The sequence below is a fragment of the Bubalus kerabau genome, chromosome 11, assembly GCF_029407905.1.
Source record: "Bubalus kerabau isolate K-KA32 ecotype Philippines breed swamp buffalo chromosome 11, PCC_UOA_SB_1v2, whole genome shotgun sequence".
Classification (NCBI taxonomy): Eukaryota; Metazoa; Chordata; class Mammalia; order Artiodactyla; family Bovidae; genus Bubalus; species Bubalus kerabau.
This window is the reverse complement of record NC_073634.1, coordinates 64,133,726-64,154,826: the sequence shown is the minus strand read 5'-3', so window position 1 is coordinate 64,154,826 and position 21,101 is coordinate 64,133,726. Positions and strand designations below refer to the sequence as shown.

The 21,101-nt window shown below is 35.6% G+C and overlaps 1 protein-coding gene across 24 annotated transcripts in view; it reads right to left on the bottom strand.

Annotated features, from left to right (window-relative positions):
- Positions 1–21,101, bottom strand: part of EHBP1 (EH domain binding protein 1) — a 583,640-nt gene that overhangs the window by 196,068 nt on the left and 366,471 nt on the right. For all 24 annotated transcript variants that reach the window (XM_055540421.1, XM_055540420.1, XM_055540419.1 and 21 more), the window contains 2 exons: positions 4,902–5,083; positions 2,228–2,367 (listed from right to left, as the gene is read on the bottom strand). In XM_055540421.1, the coding sequence (XP_055396396.1) occupies positions 2,228–2,367; positions 4,902–5,083 (322 nt within the window). The remainder of the gene's footprint in view (positions 1–2,227; positions 2,368–4,901; positions 5,084–21,101) is intronic.

Below are 21,101 nucleotides of genomic sequence, written 5' to 3'. Positions count from 1 at the left end.
TTAAAATTTGAAGAACAGGTAAGAAGTAGTTGGAATTGGTAAGGGAAGGACATAACGTCCCCTCCTGAAGTACTTCAACTAGCCAAATCAAACAAAGAACTCAAAGACAGCAAAGACATGGCATTTTAAAAAGTATTATATAATTCTGCTGACATTATAAACAAGCAAATGTCAGCATTTATTATTGAAAAAAGAAATCCCAAAATGTTATTGAAATAAAAATAATAGCCAGGAGGGGTTGGAGGGAGAGATTCAAATAAAGAGAAGAGGAAATCATATTGCATTTCTCATCTTACACAAGGTGAGTCAACATATTCTGCTTCACTTTTAATGTTAGTAGAGAAATACAAGCTCAGTTATCCCTCTGGCTTATTTACTTCAGAGGATACTATTCCAAAATGAAAATAGAGGATGTATAACTTTCAAATTACTCTACTGAAGAACATTTAAGAATGGTAAAAATATAAGGAGTGGGTAGAAAAAAATAATAAGAAAATTCCCAAATAAAAGTATAAAGTAATAGAAATGAAATTAAGTAGGTCAGTTAGCAAGAAATATAAAAAAATACTGTTTATGAAGGGAAATATCTAACACAGATAGGATAAAAATAAAGTGGTAAATACACCAAATACAAAGAAAGTATGGATTACAAATATCAACATCAGGCAAAAACTTTAGACAACAGGCATTAAATGGTACAAACTGATCAAATTTTAATTCACAACGAAGGTATAAGAATAAATTTTTATGAACTAAATAATTTAGGATTGAAGTTCTCTTTCATTGATGAACTATACACAAAGCATAAGATATAAATAAATAATATAAATGTAAACTTGGGTCTAAAAGCTGCATGCTGAATCTAACAAAGAGAATATACATATAAAAAGATGTTCATAAAATACTTACAAAAACAGATCATCTATCTACACTACAAAGAAGATCTCAATCATACTTTTTAAAAAATTGAGATATGATAGGCTTCAGAATCTTATTCGAATTAAACTAGAAATAAACACAGCCCATGACAAAGCACATTCTTCTAAACATTCTTGGGTTAAATAAGAAATCAAAATGGCAAACATAAATTAGAAAACGATGCAGCTGACGCTTGAATAAAACAGAGTTTAGGGAACATCAACCCTCTGTACAGTGGAAAATCCACGTATAACTTATAGTTCGCCTTCTATATTCATGGTTCCTTCAAGTCCTCAGTTCCTACGTATTCACCTCCACAGATCATGTAGTACTGCAGTATTTACTATTAAAAATATCTACATTCAAGTGGACCTATGCAGTTCAAATCAGTAAAGAGTCAACTGTAATTTATAAAATTTGCTCAGGACAAAACATCTATCTTTGCATACAACTCTGACCACTTCCTTTTAACAGAAGTAAAAGTAAAGGTCACTGGAGTTGAGGAAGTCACAGAAGTTTTTAATTAAGAAATTAAATTGCTCATCCATGTGATCAAAGGAAATCCCCCATAAAACAGCAAGAATTGAGGCATAGCCAAGAGATAAGTGCCAGAGTACCCAATTAATTTGGAAAAATCACCAAGAGGTGAATAGATGATAGAAGTCAAGAGATATCAAACCAGAAATTGACAGCAATTTCCTAGCTGAAAGGAATATGTATATAGTACTTGATTTTCATTCCCATAATAAAGGTGTAACATCAGTTCCTTAAGGGTGATAGCCGGATTGTTGATAAACATTTATTGACCAATTAATACAAAGAGGTTTGAACTACTAACCATTTTAGTAGTTTGATCAAACCAGCTATAAGAAATAGTTGCATGGAAGCTTCTAGATATAAGGATACATAAGATGTATACAAATTCAAAACAAAGAATATCCATACACTTTATGTGAATAAATGAACATGAACTAGAGGAAGGTAGTCAATGTATCTCATCTTATCCTTAAGACAGATTTTTACTTAGCATTCATTCCATACAATGACAAAATAACTATGAACATATTTAGGTTACTTCATACTATATTCAGTAGTTTGATGCTTTCTTGACTAGCCTTGGACTTGTTAAACTCTGTTATTACCATCAGCATATAAAGTTTCCAGCAAGCTAAATGCTGTATTATATTAGGAAGTATTAAGGAAGAAAAAATACCTTGTTAGTGGAATTGATTTTTTCCTGGGAAACAACAATGAGTTTTTCTGCAAAAAAAGATAAATTTTTAGTTTAAAGCAAATAAAACCAACCAACCAGTAATTTTTGCTGCCTTTTCCTCTTGGTTCACTCGGTTCTCATCATCATCTTCATTATCTTCCTCAAAGTCATCTAGATTGCCAATGTCAGCTTGCTTCATACTCATCAAACTAGCCAAACTTTGCATGTCTTCATCCCTACATCAATGATAATACAGTTTATTAAATGACATTGCCAAAAAAGGGTTGTTTCTTAATAAAATAATATTAATATATTTCTTCTCTCTAAATGTTAACAAGACTTTTAAACAGTTATACAAAAATACTGAATAATCTAAACACTGATTAATTTTTAAATTGAACATTTAATTAATAGACAGTAAATATTAACTGGTTAGTTAAATTCTGTGCTACATATCTAAAATTTTCTTCATGGAATTAAAGTATGGTTTTCTGATCACGAAGTTTGGAAACAAAAACTTGTTTCATAAAATATCAGGACAGTTTGCAAAGCAGATGAGATCTAGACTTTAAAAATATTCAAACCTGCAGAAGTAATTAGAATAGAAATTCTTAATCTAAAGTCCAAGAATCCTTTTGGTTTTGTGGGTACGAGTAAAAAGAAGCGGTAAACCCTGTGTATTATATTTAAATCTTGTTTAGATGTGTATTTTTCTCAAAGGAGTTTAAACTTGCCAAAAGTTAAGAAACTATAGTAACTGAAAAAGCACTTGAAAGCCTAGTCTTTGTAAGAATTACATAATGAAAAATGGGTTAAATTTCCATCTTGGGTTAATTAAAGACCATACATTTGATAAAACATAAAAATGATTTTTATCTTAGAGTATTTTAAATACAAACTTATATAGTGTACTACTCAATGTTAACTAATGTAAGTTTTCTTGATCTGTTATTTTCACCTTAAATTTCAAATAAATTACAGTGAATGAAACATATTTCTAACATGATATGTACTAACTAAATTTCAATCTGGTATTTTTCCACCAAATCCAGAAAGCTGAATTAAAACACTGTTTCTCATTTTACCACAATAAAAACAAAACAAAAGACACTTTTCTTTTGTAAAGTATGCTTGTTAACATTCACTTATCTTCTAAATATGATATGATTTTGCAGACTAAACTTTTTTTTTTTAATTCTTCACATTTTATCTCATATAAGCTTAGAGTTAACAAAATAATTTCCCCTTTTCAAGACAAATTCAGTGACACAAAGTCTATATGGGCAAAAACAGTTGTATTACTTTATGCGAATGCCTTACAAACTGCTTTCCTATCACTAGGATATAATTTCAATACATAATAGTGTTCTTAAAATGTTAACTTGCTTAATTTTATCTCCTTTACTTTTGCCCTGAACATTTTCTTTGGGAAAGGTGAGCAGGCAACCAATGAGGAGATAGAGAGGTGGCTTAGGGTGTTCTGAGAACATACTTCACTCAAACTGATATTTAGTTTGACTGAATTTCCTCTCATGCAAATTCCCATGAATGGTGCTAAATCACTTACTGCTTCTGCCTAGTAGAAAGGAGTCCACCTTCAAAGAATCTTCTCTGATTATGTCTCTCTTCTTTCTCTGCTTCCTTTCTTTTCATTTTGGCTTGAACTTCAGGGTAAGGTCTTTATTTTTAACTTTTCAATATTTAAATCTATAATTTAAAGTCCTGAGATGAAAGACGTAATTGCTTCCTGCACTGTCCCTCTACCTCACTCCCACAGAAGCCAACTTTGCAGAGAAGAGGCTTATTGTTATCTACCAAGTCATTTGTAGATGAGTGTCAAACATCTCATTTTGACTGACGCACAGAATCCAGACTAATCAGTCAAATAGACATGGCCAATTATAGTAACCACTTTCCACTAGGTCAAACACATTCAGAAGTGTGATGCAGATTAGAATGAAATGCTCATTCTTCCTATCACCATTTAAGTCTTAGGCACAGAATTTCTGTTTTCCTCTCAGTATTCCAAGTACGTACTAGCCCTTTCACTACACCCAAAACATACACTTACTGTTGATTTGACTGTATGGAACAACTAAGAGAAATGTTACTATTTTTTTTCCTTGCTCTAGGTATGTTCACCTCTTTCTAACCAGTTAGAATTTTATTCTTTCAGGAGACTACAACTGGGTATAGGAACTATCTTTTTGCAATGCTATGCACCGCTTAAGAAGTGATATTTGCAAAAGATAATGGTTATAGCAAACTGGTTATCTAAACTGTATTGTACTTTCCTATACAATTTTTGAAAGGCTGAGCCAAAGAACCTGAATTGGCAAAAGTTCCTTTAGTTCTTTCATTCTTCTTATCTAAACTTTTCATTTTGGGTTCCCCTCATGCCTCAGCCACACCACACATCTCTACAAAATGAACTGTGTACTTCAGAGTACAACTACTTACACTGAAGACACTGAAATATAAAACCTATGATAACCTATAATACACATCTTAAATTTTTTTAAATTGCTAAAGTCATTTTTATATTACTGTTCATTCTCTAGCGTCAAAAGAGACTATAAATAACAAGAAGTACATCTAATTCAGCTTCAGAAACAAAGAATGGCAAGAATGATTGGTATGTGGTAGGGTGTTCTCAACTGTTGCCAGTTTACTGAGAAAAAAGCTATTTACCTACAACGTTTTCTTAAACAACAAACAAACAAACAAACAAACATACTTTGAAGCAGCTTATCTGACAGAAGAAACTTACGTGGCTTTTCCTTCCCGAAGGAAAATGCAAGATAATGAAAACTGAAGAGTAGCAGATACAACTTTTTTAGACAATGGCTTGAATTTTAATTTGACATCAGTCTGCGTTGGCATTGGGCTTGCATACTGTTTCATGTTGATGCTGGTGGTGGCAAGAGCTTTTCTTCGACCAGAAGGGGATTCCTGGAAGATAAAATTCATTGCATAATTTGGAGTTATTTACTTTATAGCCAAATATCTTCGAATGTTATTTTAATAATTTGATTAAAAAGCTGTTGAGACTTCCTTCTCCAATGAATTCCTATAATACTGAAATAAAACTGTAATAAGGTTATATCACAACTTTCATATCTTTTTTAAAAAATTAATTTATTTTAATTGGAGGCTAATTACTTTACAATATTTTGGTGGTGTGTGCCATATATCAACATGAATAAGCCACGGGTGTACATGTGTGTGTAAGGCAGAGAAAAATTGGAGATAGCTGGCTCAGAGAAATAAGGGAAGACTAGAACAACCTTAAATATCTCAGAAAAGGAAAAGCAAGGAATGCAAACTAGTACAGGAAAGTGTCTAGGTCTCTTGTAAAAAGAGGATCTAGCCCAAAGCTACGTATCAAAGCATTAATACTCAACAACTGTTTTCCTTCAATTATATTTAATATAACCTAAGGTTTCCAGGCTTTCCAGGTGGCTCTGTGGTAAAGAATCTGCCTGAGATGCAGAAGACACAGGAGACACTGCAGGTTTGATCACTGGGTGGTGAAGATCCCCTGGAGGAGGGCATGGCAACCCACTCCAGTATTCTTCCCTGGAAAATCTCATGGACAGAGGAGCCTGGCAAGCTGTAGTCCACAGGGTCGCGCAGAGTCAGACGCGACTTAACCAACTGAGCACGCACACAAGATTTCCTTAAAAAAAGGTTCTAGCACAAAGCTAGGTAGGTATCAAAAGCATTAATACTCAGTTCCCTCCTTTGATTATATTTAATGTTTTCTTCTATCGCTCAGTTGCGTCCAACTCTTTGCGACCCCATGGACTGTAACCCACCAGGCTCCTCAGCCCATGGAATTTTCCAGGCAAGAGTACTGGAGTGGGGTTGCCATTTCCTTCTCCAGGGGATCTTCCCAACCCAGGGATCGAACCTGGGTCTCCCGCACTGCAGGCAGACGCTTTACCGTCTGAGCCACCAGGGAACCTAATGATATTTCTTCCTTTTGAACCTTCAGATTTCTTCAAGAACCCCAGCCTCAGTGGCATTCCTACCTCGTTTTTTTCTAGTCTCTGAATTCTATATCTGTCCTGTACTTTGAGACTTAACTGTTCCCAGGATCTTTTCTGCTCACTCCAGTCTAAAGTTCTCTCTTCCCTCCCTGCTGCTGCTGCTGCTAAGTTGCTTCAGTCGTGTCTGACTGTGTGACCCCATAGACGGAAGCCCACCAGGGCCCGCCGTCCCTGGGATTCTCCAGGCAAGAACACTGGAGTGGGTTGCCATTTCCTTCTCCAATGCATGAAAGTGAAAAGTGAAAGTGAAGTTGCTCAGTCGAGTCCGACTCTTCACGACCCCATGGACTGAAGCCCACCAGGCTCCTCCGTCCATGGGATTTTCCAGGCAAGAGAACTAGAGTGGGATGCCATTGCCTTCTCCTTCTTCCCTCCCTAAGATGACATAAATCAAATTAGAAAGAGCTGGTTTCTCTGATTGTGTGTCTGTGGTGGACACTGCTCAATGACCCTGGCAGATCTCAACTCCTCCACACAGCTATTGTCAATTTACTAAAATTGGAACACAAAATGAAACCTATTTGCTATTAAAGATGTTTAACATTAATAAACTATCTCATTCCAAAATTATTCTTTATAGCATAATAACCTAGGAAAATAATGAAAACAGAACAATATAATGATTGGGCATTAACTATGTTTAAGACATGGTGTTAATTCTGGAGAGATATAAAAATGAATAAGACATAATCTTTGACTATGTGTTCTAATGGTAAGGAGAAATCTTAGACACAAAGTAATAAATAATGTAAACCAGAAGTCATATACCAGCAATCCTTGGGCTTTAACTAGTCTGAGAGTTCAGACCTAAAATAAGACCTAATTTCTAAGCTGTGTGACTTTAAGTAAGTCAGTAAACTTGAGGCTTGGTAATTTTCCCTGTAAAATAAGGAGACCAAACAAAAATTCATTCAAGTTCTATAATGGTTTTCTACAAAATTACACAATTGTCCAACCAAGGCAGGAGAAACTATCATTAACTTCTGAATTATTATTCAATAAATCTTTATTTGCCCTATGATCGACAAACTTGCCTAAAATAAAGATATACTAATTTAATCAAAATATTAAAATGGCCTTTCTAAAAAATTTGACATTTCTGCCAGCAGAACAAGTAAAAATGTAATGTAGCATCCCTAAAGAATACCTTGTTTTAAAAAGTGGTCTTATCTGTCAGATTATGCACAGCAATATTACACAGAACTATTAGTGCATGTAGATACCTTATGAATGAATTTTAAAAATGCATCAAGCACTTGAGAAGGATTTCAGACCTCTCAGAAGAAACACTTAAGAATATGCAAATACTTCAACTGAATCAAGTTGAACAGATGTGACTGTCCCAAACAATACAAATGTTCTTTCCCTGGTCGCTACTGTCAATCAAAGAATAAGATTAAGGTCCAAGGTTGTGACAATGTGCAAAATGAAAAACTATGATCTGAGAGTATCAATTTATTACACTGATACGAACAATAATCTCTCATTGTACCTTTAGAATAGCTAACAACTACTACATAAAATATAGGATTTAAAGCCTCTGTTTTGAAAGCATGACATACAAATTGCTACATATTGTTTTCATACTTGTTAAACAAATCTATTTCACAAAATATGCATTGATCCCTTAAAAGTAATTATTTAATTTTATAACCAAATAATCAAACTATAAAAATTAAGATAACTTGGAAATGTACATAATTTTGAAAGTCTAGTTTAAGGATGATTCCTTCAAAATCTAGAGTTTTGATGATTAACATTCTATTGATTTCATTATTGGTGAGCAAGGTAAGGTCTGGGCAGGCAAGTAGAACAGAACTCTTTTGAGTCTACAGTGTCCATTTCTAATATTAACATAGGATCTCACTTAAAGCCTGTATCCTTGATAGGAAAGGGGGCCTAAGTGATGTTTTTAGTAATTCTTTACCCAGCTCAGTCACTGTTTTCCTCTTTAAAATTAGCTGTCATAGAAAAGACATTTTTTTACCAGAACAATCATTAGAAAAACGTAAGGATCTTCCACGGCTCTAACTCCAGCTCCATGAATCTTCACTTTTTATAACCATTAGGTCTATATCTATATCCACCACCCAAGAATAGTATCATTGTTATCATCAGTTTTATAGAGAAGAATAAAATAACTGATTGCATTGCTATATGTCTTTTGTATCCTATAGTCCTTCCTTAAAGGACTAGGGGTCAGCCTGGCAGAGAGACTTTAGAGACAATTACTTAGCAGCAGCAGCAGCAGCAGCACTATTATTACTGTCAAAGTCCTAATGCTATTTCATTTCAGATGAAGGCTGGACAAGAGGAGAAAAATAAAGGAAAAAAAAAAAATAGTAAAAGGAACCATTAGAGAAAAGAGGTTAGATGACTGAAGTCAGTAAGAAGGGATTGTTTATATATAAACATTCAGCTAAGTTTCTGACTCCCAGCCTAAGCTATTTATATGTGAATCTGGCAGCATTTTGGGAATTATTTCAACATCCATAAAGCATAAGTTCTTATTTAGTGTTCATCAAAAAAATAAAATAAAACTAGGCCAGCTTTAGATAATTTAAATACCTGGATCCCACCCCAAGAGATGATGAACTAGAGATGGCTCAGGAATCTGTGGCATTTCTGAAAATAATAAGTACCTCCCCTCCCAATTCCCATCTTGACCCTCTCATAAGCCCATCTCTTCTATCAAGTGATTCTGATCCAGTTAATCTAAAAATCATACTTTCAGAAATACTTCCCCTAAGGAAATTACTAAAGGAAATTTTAATCTCATTTTTCATAACTATTCTGTCATAAAAATGACTTAGCCTGTATATTTCCATTTCTTTGAAACCCACATTACTGTAGTTGCAATCAGACAAACCTGGATTAGAACATGACCAGCATTTATTCTCTGGCTAATCTTTGGTATATTTCTTCATGTATCTGAGCTTCAGTTTCCCACACTCTCAGATTGGTGAGTATTTTCAAAAGCTGGACAATACCAAGTGTTAATAAGGATGAGGGACAATGTAAATTCTCTTAACACTACAGGACAGAGCTTCAATTGATATAGCCATTTTGGAAAGCAATTTGACATTACCTTGTAAAGTTGAACAGATGAATACCTTATCAATAATTTTCATCCTAGAAATATGTCCTAAATAAATTCTTGCAATAACATATGAAAATATTTAGTAGAGTTTTATTATTAATATTCATGGACTATTTTACCTGGCTTATTACATTAATATTAATATTATAAGTAGTCTATCTAGATTCACCAATCTTGAAATTGTTGCCAAAATGCAAATTCATGTGCCTGATGCACAGTGAAGCCAAACAATACCAGAACACCAGAGTTTGGAACAGAGAAAGGTTTACAGAGGGCCATGTAAGGATATGTGTGGCTCATGCCTTAAAAACCCTGAACTCCCCGAAAGCTTTCAGCAAAACCCTTTTATAGGAAAGGTAAGGGAGGGGCATGGTTAAGTTGTTGCACACTTTTTGGTGTCAGATCCTTTGCTCTTGAGGTCAGCTCATGGTCAGGTAACAATATTCCTGTAAACCTCCACCAAACAAACGTTATTCTCTGTTCTGACAAGAAAGGGCAAGTTCCCAAGACACAACTTTCACCCTCTGAGGTCTGGATCCTGACTAATGAGGCAGATCTCAGTTGGTGGCTCCCTCAAGGTCAGGTCCCCAGACCCTATCCAGCTGTCATTGCTGATGGAACCAGAGGCCCAGGGCCCAACTGGCACTCAGGCGCCTTAGACCACCCAAAAGGCGGCGGGGAGGGAGCCAGGTCCCACAGACTGCATCCTATGCAGACTGCCACTGCCGTTTGGTCACAGAGGCAGGGATGGAGGAGAGGTTCACCACTGTTTCAAGACCTGGGCCTGGCCAGTGGGTGGTCTTGATGAGGGCTCTGGAGCCCAGAAGAACAGCCCCTGGCCTATTTCCTGGGCCCTCCAGCTCACTCACTGACCCGAGGCCAGGTAAGCTAGAGGGCCCTGGGTAGAAAACCAGGATCTGCCTCTTTCTTCACTCTCCACATGATGACCACTACTCTGCTGACCATTGGCTGAATGCCCCATTAATGGTAATTCATTGACAGCTGCTTGCTTGGGGGAGGGGCCCATTGCATGCAGCACTGACCAATGGCTGAGTAGGACCACTAACAGTCATTCATTGACAGCTGGTCACTTGGGGAAGGGGCCCATTGAAGCACCAACCAATGACTGAGCAGAAACACTAACACTAGTCGCTCACTGACAGTTGGTCACTTGGGTGAGGGGCCCATTGCAGCACCAATCAATGGCTGAGCAGGACCACTAATGGTCCTGCAGTGATCACTGCCTGGTAACAGGTGTGGGGTAATGGCCGTGTGCTAAGGGCTGTGCACAGCCATGCTCTATTAGGAAAATGAGGAACATAAATAAAGCATAACTTAATGTTTGCTTAAAAATATAATGTAGTTACTTTACTAAAATCCATGCAAAGATCACCCCCAACGACATTCTTACCAGACCTGAAATGAATACCTCAGTGTACTCTCATTGCTATTCAAGTCCTAACAAAACAGCAACAAGTGAATAAATGTTTTCCCTGTACAGCATAAGAGGGAAAAGATTTATAATAACTTTTCTAATTAGGAATGAACTGATTATAAAGTGAATAAATATAGTCTCACAAGACTCAAGACTTCTTTACACATATTTTTTAAACAAGGTAGATTTTACCAAAATAAAAAAAAGATAGCAAATCTTACCACTCTGCCCTCCTAAAACTAACAATACATATAACATACTGATAGCAGGACACATAGTTAAATGTAAGAAGTTGGACAAATCTTTTGTCCAAATTATCCAAGTTAGGGTCTTCTTACTAAATAGCTCATTATGAACCTCAAAATAAATATAATTAATGCCTCTTCTATTATATTTGATTGATTTTCTCTACCTAGAAATTTAACTTTCTCCCATGTAAGGAGAGAAGGATCTGACTTAGATTTTATGATTTTTTCAGAGATTTATTACAAAAAATGTTCTAAAAATTCTGTCAAGTATTATACTTTATTATCAGTTTTGTTTTTTTTTACAACACACTGAAAATTAAACTAACGACATTATCATTTGAGGGGTTTTAAAAAATTTTTTTGAAACACATCACCCACACTAAAGTACAAGACATACAAGTACTACTTAACAAATAATAAAATGAACACCTCGTACCCACCATCCTGTTTAACAAACAATATCAGTACCTTAAAATCCTCATTTCCCATGCAAAACTGTCTCCCTCCCATTCCCTCCATCCAAAGGTGATTAGACCCTGAATTTTGGGTTATTCCTTCCCTCCCTCTCCAAAAAAAGAATACTATCTACATATGCATCCTGGAATCAAGATTGCCAGGAGAAATATCAACAACCTCAGATATACAGATGATACCACTCTAATGGCAGAAAGTGAAGAGGATCTAAAGAGCCTCTTGAAGAGAGTGAAAGAGGAGAGTGAAAAAGCTAGCTCAAATCTCAGCTTTTAAAAAGCTAAGATCATGGCATCTGGTCCCATCACTTCATGGCAGGTGGATTCTTATCCATTGTACCACCAAGCAAGTCTCATTAAGTTCTTGATATTTATCCATGCTGATGTCAGTTCAGTTCAGTTGCTCAGTCATGTCCCACTCTTTGCGACCCCATGAACCGCAGCTTACCAGGGATGGCTTCCCTGTCCATAAGCAACTCTCAGAGTTTACCCAAACTCATGTCCATTGAGTTGGTGATGCCATCCAACCATTTCATCCTCTATCCCCTTCTCCTCCTGCCCTCAATCTTTCCCAGCATCAGGGTCTTTTCCAATGAGCCAACTCTTCACAACAGGTGGCCAAAGTATTGGAGTTTCAGCTCCAACATCAGTCCTTCCAATGAACACCCAGGACTGATCTCCTTTAGGATGGACTAGTTGGATATCCTTGCAGTCCAAGGGACTCTCAAGAGTCTTCTCCAACACCACAGTTCAAAAGCATCAATTCTTCGGCGCTCAGCTTTCTTTATATTCCAACTCTCACATACATGCGTGACTATTGGAAAAACCATTGTCTTGACTAGACAGACCTTTGTGGATAAAGTAATGTCTCTTTTTAATATGTTGTCTAGGTTGGTCATAACTTTGCTTCCAAAGAGTAAGCGTCTTTTAATTTCATGGCTGCAGTCACCATCTGCACTGATTTTGGAGCCCCCCCAAAAAAGGCAGCCGCTGTTTCCACTGTTTCCCCATCTATTTGCCATGAAGTGATGGGACCGGATGCCATTAGTTTTCTGAATGTTGAGCTTTAAGCCAACTTTTTCACACTCCTCTTTCACTTTCATCAGGAGGCTCTTTAGTTCTTCTTCACTTTCTGCCATAAGGGTGGTATCGCCTGCATATCTGAGGTTATTGATATTTCTCCCGGAAATCTTGATTCCAGCTTGTGCTTCATCCAGCTCAGCATTTCTCATGATGTTCTCTGCATATAAGCTAAATAAGCAGCTGACAGTATACAGCCTTTCCCTATTTGGAACCAATCTGTTCCATGTCTAGTTCTAACTGTTGCTTCCTGACCTGCATATAGATTTCTCAAGAGGCAGGTCAGGTGGTCTGGTATTCCCATCTCTTTCAGAATTTTCCACAGTTTATTGTGATCCACACAGAACCCCATGAACCCCATGAACATGTTGATGTGTAAAACTGTAATTCATTAAATTTCATTGTTCCTAATATTTTATTACATGAATATCCTACAGTTTACCCATCTATTTTACTGTTGATGAACATGGTTGCTTGAGGTTTATTTAGTTATCTGGAATTAAAAACAAAGCTATCAATATTATTATGTCTATATATACACTCAAGAAGGAAATGGCAACCCACTCCAGTATTCCTGCCTGGAGAATCCCATTGACAGAGGAGCCTGGCAGGCTACCGTCCATGGGGTCACAAGAGTCAGACACAACTTAGTGACTAAACCACCATATATACACTACTATGTGTAAAACAGATAGCTGGCAGGAAGCTGTATATCATAAGGAGCTCAAATTGGTGTATTGTGATGACCCAGAGCGACAAGGTGGGGGCGGATGGGAGGGAGGCTTAAGAGGGAGGGGATATATGTATACATATGGCTGATTCACACTGCTGTACAGCAGAAACTAACATAATATTGTAAAGCAACTATACTTTAATTAAAAAATTTTCTTATGTCTATATCCTTATGCACACACACAAGAATTCACCTAGGACATATTTCTAGAATGGGTCACGGGATATGTTCATGTTCAACTTTACCAGAAAATATCAAATTGTAATCCAAAGTGGCTTTATTAATTTACAGTCCCTAAGTGTTTCCATTGCTCCACATTCACCAACACTTGGAATTTTCTTTCTTTTTCATTTTCACCAATCTGAGATAATTAAATATTACCTCATTTCATTTTCACCAATCTGAGATGATTAAATATTACCTCATTATAGTCTTAATTGCATTCCCCTGATTACTAATGCATCGATTATCCTTTCATAGTTTACTAGCCACATGTTCCCTCTTCCGTGAAATCTTTTATACTTTTTCTTACCATGCTGTTTATCTTTTGGTTACTGACTAATTACATATGCATTCTGGTACTGAATCCATGCTGAGCACAATCAGTTATATGTGCTACAAACATCTTCTTTCAGTTTTTAGCTTGTATTTTCACTCTCTGTGGAATCTTTCAAATGAATCCAATTTCAAAGTCAGCCTTTTCCTTTATGGTTTGTGGGTTTGCATTTTGTTTGAGAAAATCTTCCCAACCCTGAGGTTATAAAGATTTCTTACCACTCATTTAAAATTTTTATACTTCTGCTTTCATATTTAAGAGCCATTGCCACATGGAATTAATTTTTGTGTAAGTTTCAGATAGGAATTCAATTTCATTTTTTAAAAAATCATTGATAAATAAGTATCATGGCACTGTTTATTAAATAGTCCATATATATATATATATATATATACATATATATATATATATATCTCCTTTCCCCTACCTACAATGCCCATTCTACCAAAAATCTGGTTTGCATATACAGGTCAATAATCAATAATTCTGTACCACTAGCCAACTGTTCTAACCTCACAACAAGACTATATTGCCTTAATTACCAAAGCTTTATCTTTTGGAATAATTTAAGATTTCTCAAACCTTGAGAATTATGGCAGAATAATGTAGTAACTTAGTAGATTTTCTAAAATTAAAGGAACTCCACATTCCTGGAAAACATTTTTTAAAAATCTAAAATTATGTGAGCCTGTTTCCTTTCAGGGAGGGTTTCTAATTACTGATAACAATTTCTTTAATGATTACAGAAGTATTCAAGCCATTCAGGTATACAATGTCTTCCTAAATCAGTTTAGATAAGTATTCCACCTCTGCTTAGAATTTACACATTTCACCCAATACTTCATATTTAGTGTCATAAAACTATTTAAAATATCTTTTTACTATTTCAATCTCAGCAGAATTTATAGTTTTGTACATTTCTTTATTCACAGTACTAATTGTGCCTTCTCACACTCTTTTGTTCCTAGATAAAGCTTGCTATAAGTTGTCTCTCAACAGGCTTTCCAAATCATTTAGCTTTCTTGATCCTTTGGAGTGAATGTGTATTTCTATTTCAACAGTTTCTGCTAATCTTTATTATTTCTTTCCTCCTGTTTTCCATGGGTATATTGTTCTAACTTCTGAATCCTGAGCATCTCTTCTTTCCTAATGTAAGCATTTAAGACCATGTATTTCTCTAAGCATTGCTTTAAATATGTCTCACATTTTAGTACGAATTATTTTTGTTACTCTGTAAATATTTTCTAATCTTTCACTACAAGTTTTTTGATTCTCAAGATGTTTATAAACTTTTTTCTTCTATATGGAGTCTTTCCACTTATCTTTATGTAATGACTACTGTCTAATTGATGTAGCGTCGCAGAATATAGTCTTCCTAATGTTAATTTCCAAAATTTACTAAGACATGCATTATGGCCTGACTCATGATCAATTTTTGTAATTGTTCATGGCCCTTTAAAAGTATTTAACTAGTATGCATACACTGCTGTCCACTTTCACAACAGGATCATTTTTAAGCAAAGTCACCTATTTCACCAGATCACTGTATTTCCTTATGTGATAAGGACCAAGCAGAGGAGTAGAAATTTCAAATATGAGGTCATGGAACATTTCCTAAAGAACACAAATCAAGAAATAAAGAAGTGAAAAAATCGAGAAGCTGTTCACAGACTTCGTGACAGGCTCCCTTTCCCCCTTCAAACACAACTTTCTTTTATTTTAGAATTGTCTCTTATAAATAGCATATATCCAGAAAATTTTTGAATCTAGTCTGATCATCTCTGTCTTTTACTGGAGAGTTTAGATGAATGGTTCTCAAGTGTTTTTATCTCAAGACCCTTTTACATGCTTTAATTGAGAACTACAAAGAGCTTTTGTTTGTGTGGGTTATACCTGTCAATACTTTCCCTATTAAAAATTAAATATCAGAAATTTTAAAAATATTTAATTCATTCAAACATAATTAATAACATGTTAACAGATTTTTATGAAGAATAAATATAGTTTCTTTTTTAAGACAATTTTTTTGTGAGCAATTTTAGGTGTACAACAAAACTGAGAGGGAGGTAAAGAGATTTTCCATATATTCCCTGCTCCTACACATGCATAGCCTTCCCCATTATCAACATTACCCACCAGAATGGTACATTGTTTACCACAGATGAACCTCCATTGACATATCATAATCACCCAAAATCCATACTTTACTTTAGGGTTCACTTGTGGGCTGTGCATTCTATCAATTTGGACAAATTTATAATGAATCCTATAGCTACACTATGATATACAGGGTATTTCACAGCCCTAATCATCATCTGTGTTCTGCTTATTCATCTCCTCCACTCCCCACCCCTGGCAACCAACAATCTTTTCACTGTCTCCATAGTTTTGCCTTTTCCAGAACATCAATTAGTTGCTATCATACCGTATGTAGCCTTTTCAAATTGGCTTCTTTCATTTAGTAATATGCATTTAAGGCTCCTCCATGGCTTTTCTTTTTAACGCTGAATAATATTCTATTGTCGATATGTACCACAGTTTATCCATTCATCTACTGAAGAACATCTTGGTTGCTTCAAGTTTTGGCAATTATGAATAAAGTTGCTATAAACATCCATGTGCAGGTTTTTGTGTGGACAACGGTTTTCATTTCGTTTGGGTAAATACCAAGGAGTGTGATTGCTGGATCATATGGTAAGAGTATGCTTCATTTTGTAAGAAAGTGCCAAACTGCACCAAGGTGGCTGTATCATTTTGCATTCCCACCAGCAATGCATGAGAGTCCCCGTTGCTCCACATGCTCTCCACACTGTTAATGTGACAGATTTTGGCCATTCTAATAGGTGTGTGGTAGTATCTCATTGCTTTAATTTGCATTTCCCTAATAACATGATGTGGAACATTTTTTCATATGCCTATTTGCTATCTGTATGTGTTATGTATGGATGTGAGAGCTGGACCATAAAAAAGGCTGAGTGCCAAAGAATTGATGCTTTTGAACTGTGGTGCTGCAGAAGACTCTTGAGAGTCCCTTGTATTGCCAGGATATCAAACTAGTCAATCTTAAAAGAAATTAACCCTGAATATTCTCTGGAAAGACTGATGCTGAAGCTGAAGCTCCAATACTTTGGCCACCTGCCATGAAGAGTTGACTCACTGGAAAAGACCCTGATACTGGAAAAGATTGAAGGCAAAAGGAGAAGGGGGTAGCAGAAAATGAGATGGTTAGATAGCATCATGGACTCAATGGACATGCAATTAAGCAAACTCCAAGAGACAGTGAGGATAGAGGAGACTGGTATGCTGCAGTCCATGGGGTCACAAAGAGTTGGACATGACTTAGTAAGTGAAGAAGAAGAAGAACAAAAACAACAAAAATATCTTCTTTGGGGAGGTGTCTCTTTTGCCCCATTTTTTGAATTGAGTTTGCTTATTTTCTTACCGTTCTTTATATATTTGGATAACAGCACTTTATCAGGTGTCTTTTGCAGGTATTTTGTTTGTGATTTGTCTTCTCATTCTCTTGACGCTGTCTTTAGCAAAACAAGAGCTTTCAATTTTGACGAAGTCCAGTTTATCCATTATTTCTTTCATGAATTATACCTTTGGTGTCATATCTAAAGATATCATCCTACCCAAGGTCATCCAGGTTTTCTCCTGTGTAATCATCTCAGAGTTTTATTGTTTTGCATTTTACATTTCAGTCTATGATCCACTTTGAGTTAATTTTTATGGAGGGTGTAAAGTTTCTGTCTAGATCCATATATTGGAAGAGGATATCCAGTTGCTCCAGCACCATCTGCTGAAAGGATTATCTTTGTTCTATGTGTCGCTCCTTTGTCACAGACCAGTTGACTACATGTATGAGGGCCTCTTTCTGGGCTCTCTATTCTGTTCCAATGATTATTTGTCTAATCTGTTATCAATATCACACTGTCTTGATTACTATAGCTTTGTAGTAAGCCTTGAATTCAGGTAGTGTTGGTACTCCAACTTTGTTCTTTTTTATTACTATGTTGGTCTTTGCCTCTCCATATAATTTATAATCAGTTTGTTGATATCCATAATATAACTTGCTGATATTTTCACTGGGATTGCCTTGAACCTATAGATCAAGTTGAAAAGAAGTGACATCCTGACAATATTGAGTCTTTCTATTCATGAATATGGAGTATCTCTCAACTTTTGTTATTTGATTTTGTTTTTTTGTACTGTTCCTCATATAGGTCGTGTACATATTTTGTTAGATTTGTTGCTAAGAGTTTCATTTGGGGGATGCTAATATAAATGGAATTATGTTTTTAGTTTCAAATTCCCTTTGTTCACTGTTAGTATATAGGAAATAAATTACTTTTATATATAATCCTTGTATCCTGCAACCCTGCTATAACAACTTATTAGTTCTAGATTTTTTTGTTGATTCTTTCAGATTTTCTACATAGATCATCACGTATTCTGTGTACAAAGTTTTATATCTTCCTTCCCAATCTGTATACTTTTAATTTCCTTGTCCTCTCTTATACAAAGATTTCCATTATGATGCTGGAAAGAAGCAGTGAAAAGAGACGTCTTTGCTTTGTACTCTGGATCTTAGTGGGAAAGCTTTGAGTTTCTCACCATCAAGTATGATGTTAGCTATAGGGTTTTTATAGATATTCTTTATTTAGTTTAGGAAGGTCCCCTCTATTCCTAGCTAGCTGAGAGTTTTTATCATTAAAGGCTGATAAGTGTTAGTTGCTCAGTCGTTGCAAACTCTTTGCAACCCTATGGACTGCAGCCCACCAGGCTCCTCTGTCCATGAGATTTTCCAGGCAAGGACACCAGAGTGGGTTGCCATTTCCTTCTCCAGGGGATCTTCCCAACCCAGGGATCAAATCCGGGTCTCCTGCACTGCAGGCAGATTATTTACCGACTGAGCTACAAGGGAAGCCCTTAATGACTGATGGATTCTATCAAATGCTTTTTCTGCATCTATTGATACACTCATATAATTTTTCTCTTTTAATCTGTTGGTGTGGTGAATTACATCAACTGATTTCAGATGCTGAATCAGATCTGTATACCTGAGATAAAACCTATTTGATGGTGGTATATAATTCTTTTTATACTTGGGTTCAATTTGTTAATATTGTGCTTAGTATTTTTGTGTCTATGTTCAAAAGAGCAATTGGTATGTAGATTCTTAGTCATGTCCTTGTTTGGTTTGGTCATAGAGTAATGCTAGCCTCATAGAATGAGTTAAGAAGTATTCTCTCTGTGTCTACCCTCTGAAAGACACTGTAGAGAATTGGTGTAATTTCTCCCTTAACTGTTTGGTAGAATTCCTTAGTGATTTCATATGGGCCTGTTGCTTTCTGTATACTCTCTATACAAAATGATTTAATGAGAAGACTGTCACTGTTTTACATGTTAACAAATGTCTTAATGTGTAAATGTCTCTAAAATCTCTCTGTGCTAAGTCACTTCAGTCATGTCTGACTCTATGTGACCCTATGGACTATAGCCTGCCAGGCTCCTCTGTCCATAGGATTCTCCAGGCAAGAATACCAGAGTGGATTGCCATGTCCTCCTCTGGGGGATCTTCCCAAAATCTCTCTAGTGTACAGTTACCAGACATCTAGATTCTCGTATCTACTCTCATATTCAATCTGTGTGATATGTTGTTCTGGTTAAAGTATATTTTAAAAAATCCAGCCTTATACAGATATGTAGTTGGAAAGGAGGGGTATTTTAATAACATTTGCAAATAACCTGAGGTCTTCTTTGATACTATATCAAAATGCCACAAAACTCCACAGTGGTAGTTTCTGAAAGGTTAATAGTGATATGGAATCTGAAACCACAACAATAAACTTTTCAAACTCTGTTAAATTAAAATCCAAGGCTCTAACATGTATGTTGGATAATTTTTTTACTCATGCAAGATTCTGTAACATAATTTGGAAAATGCTAATTCTCTAAATTATGGAGATACTATACATGTTGAAGCATTTCATCATACAATACCAAAATAACTACATTTGCTTTAATTGCTACCTTTTACATCATGTATCTTTAAGCATTGGAAACTATCAGATTTAACATGGTGAGTGTGTTTTTCGCAATTAGAACTTTCACTTGAAAGCTTGAATTTTATCATTGGCAACAAATAATTTCAGTCACTTAACATTTAAGTATCAGGCTCACTGTGTTCAATTTCAAGAAAATGTTCACCAAATAAATATCCAAGTGTGAATAACAAGTTTATCTCTTAGTTGTTTTTTTAAGTAAAAGTGATGTTCCAGGATAAAAATGTGTTTAGTTTAGCTTACAACTCAGTCACACAAGTGCTATTTCTTGAATTAACTCTGTCCTTTGCAGTGCAGAACAACTGCTTTATGCATACTTATTTTTGTCACAAAGAATATTTTAAAAACTAATACTTAAGGGATAACATTTTAATCAAATTAATAATTTCACTATAACATCAAGAAGGTAGTTAAGTGAAACTCATTTGAGGGCTAAATCCTTGCTAAAAATTTCAAGGATGATATTCCTTCTACTCACTAATGATAAGGATACAAAAGGCAACTTTCCTTTTCATCTTCTGTGCAGTGAGTTAATCTCTTCTTCATCCATACACTGATGGCACAGTTCTGGGATGTTAATTTCGTGCAACAAGAGGAAGATGTTCCATCTTGGGGGAATGGGAGAAGCCAGACTTTTTCTGCACCTTCATGCAGTGGCAAAAGTGGTAAATTATGGGTTTAGTAGAAATCTTCAGTGGGAAAACTACGATGAATGCTTATCTTGTAGATGCCCTGCTTTCAACTTAAAAAAAAAAAGACTTCTGGGTTCTCTCTATCTATGTCACTTCAAGAATGCATTTATAAAAATCATTCGGTCATATTTTACCTGACTTTATAGCTGTTTCCCCAAAGGGGTGTTATTCATGCAATCTAGCCTGTTACATTGCCAGAAGCAGAATTCTTCATTTAAATTTTATAAGAATAGAACTGAATGTTTTGATTAAGAAAAATAACCATCAAAACTAGATTCACTTGTTTCACACTGATCTAAACTCTTCAGTTGAGTAATTTGTAATGACTTATTAGGATTGTTTAAGAATTTTTTTTATTGGAATTCTCTATATGTGAACCTGTGATTATCAATGAAATCATGTCACTCTCATTTGGCCTGCTTAGATGTTATGTCTCAGCATCATCTTAAGCAAGCAGTAAGTACCAAATGGTAAATCAATGCTTGTAGCACATACCTTTCTGGAATCTCAAAGTCTAATGCCCGAATCTGTTCATT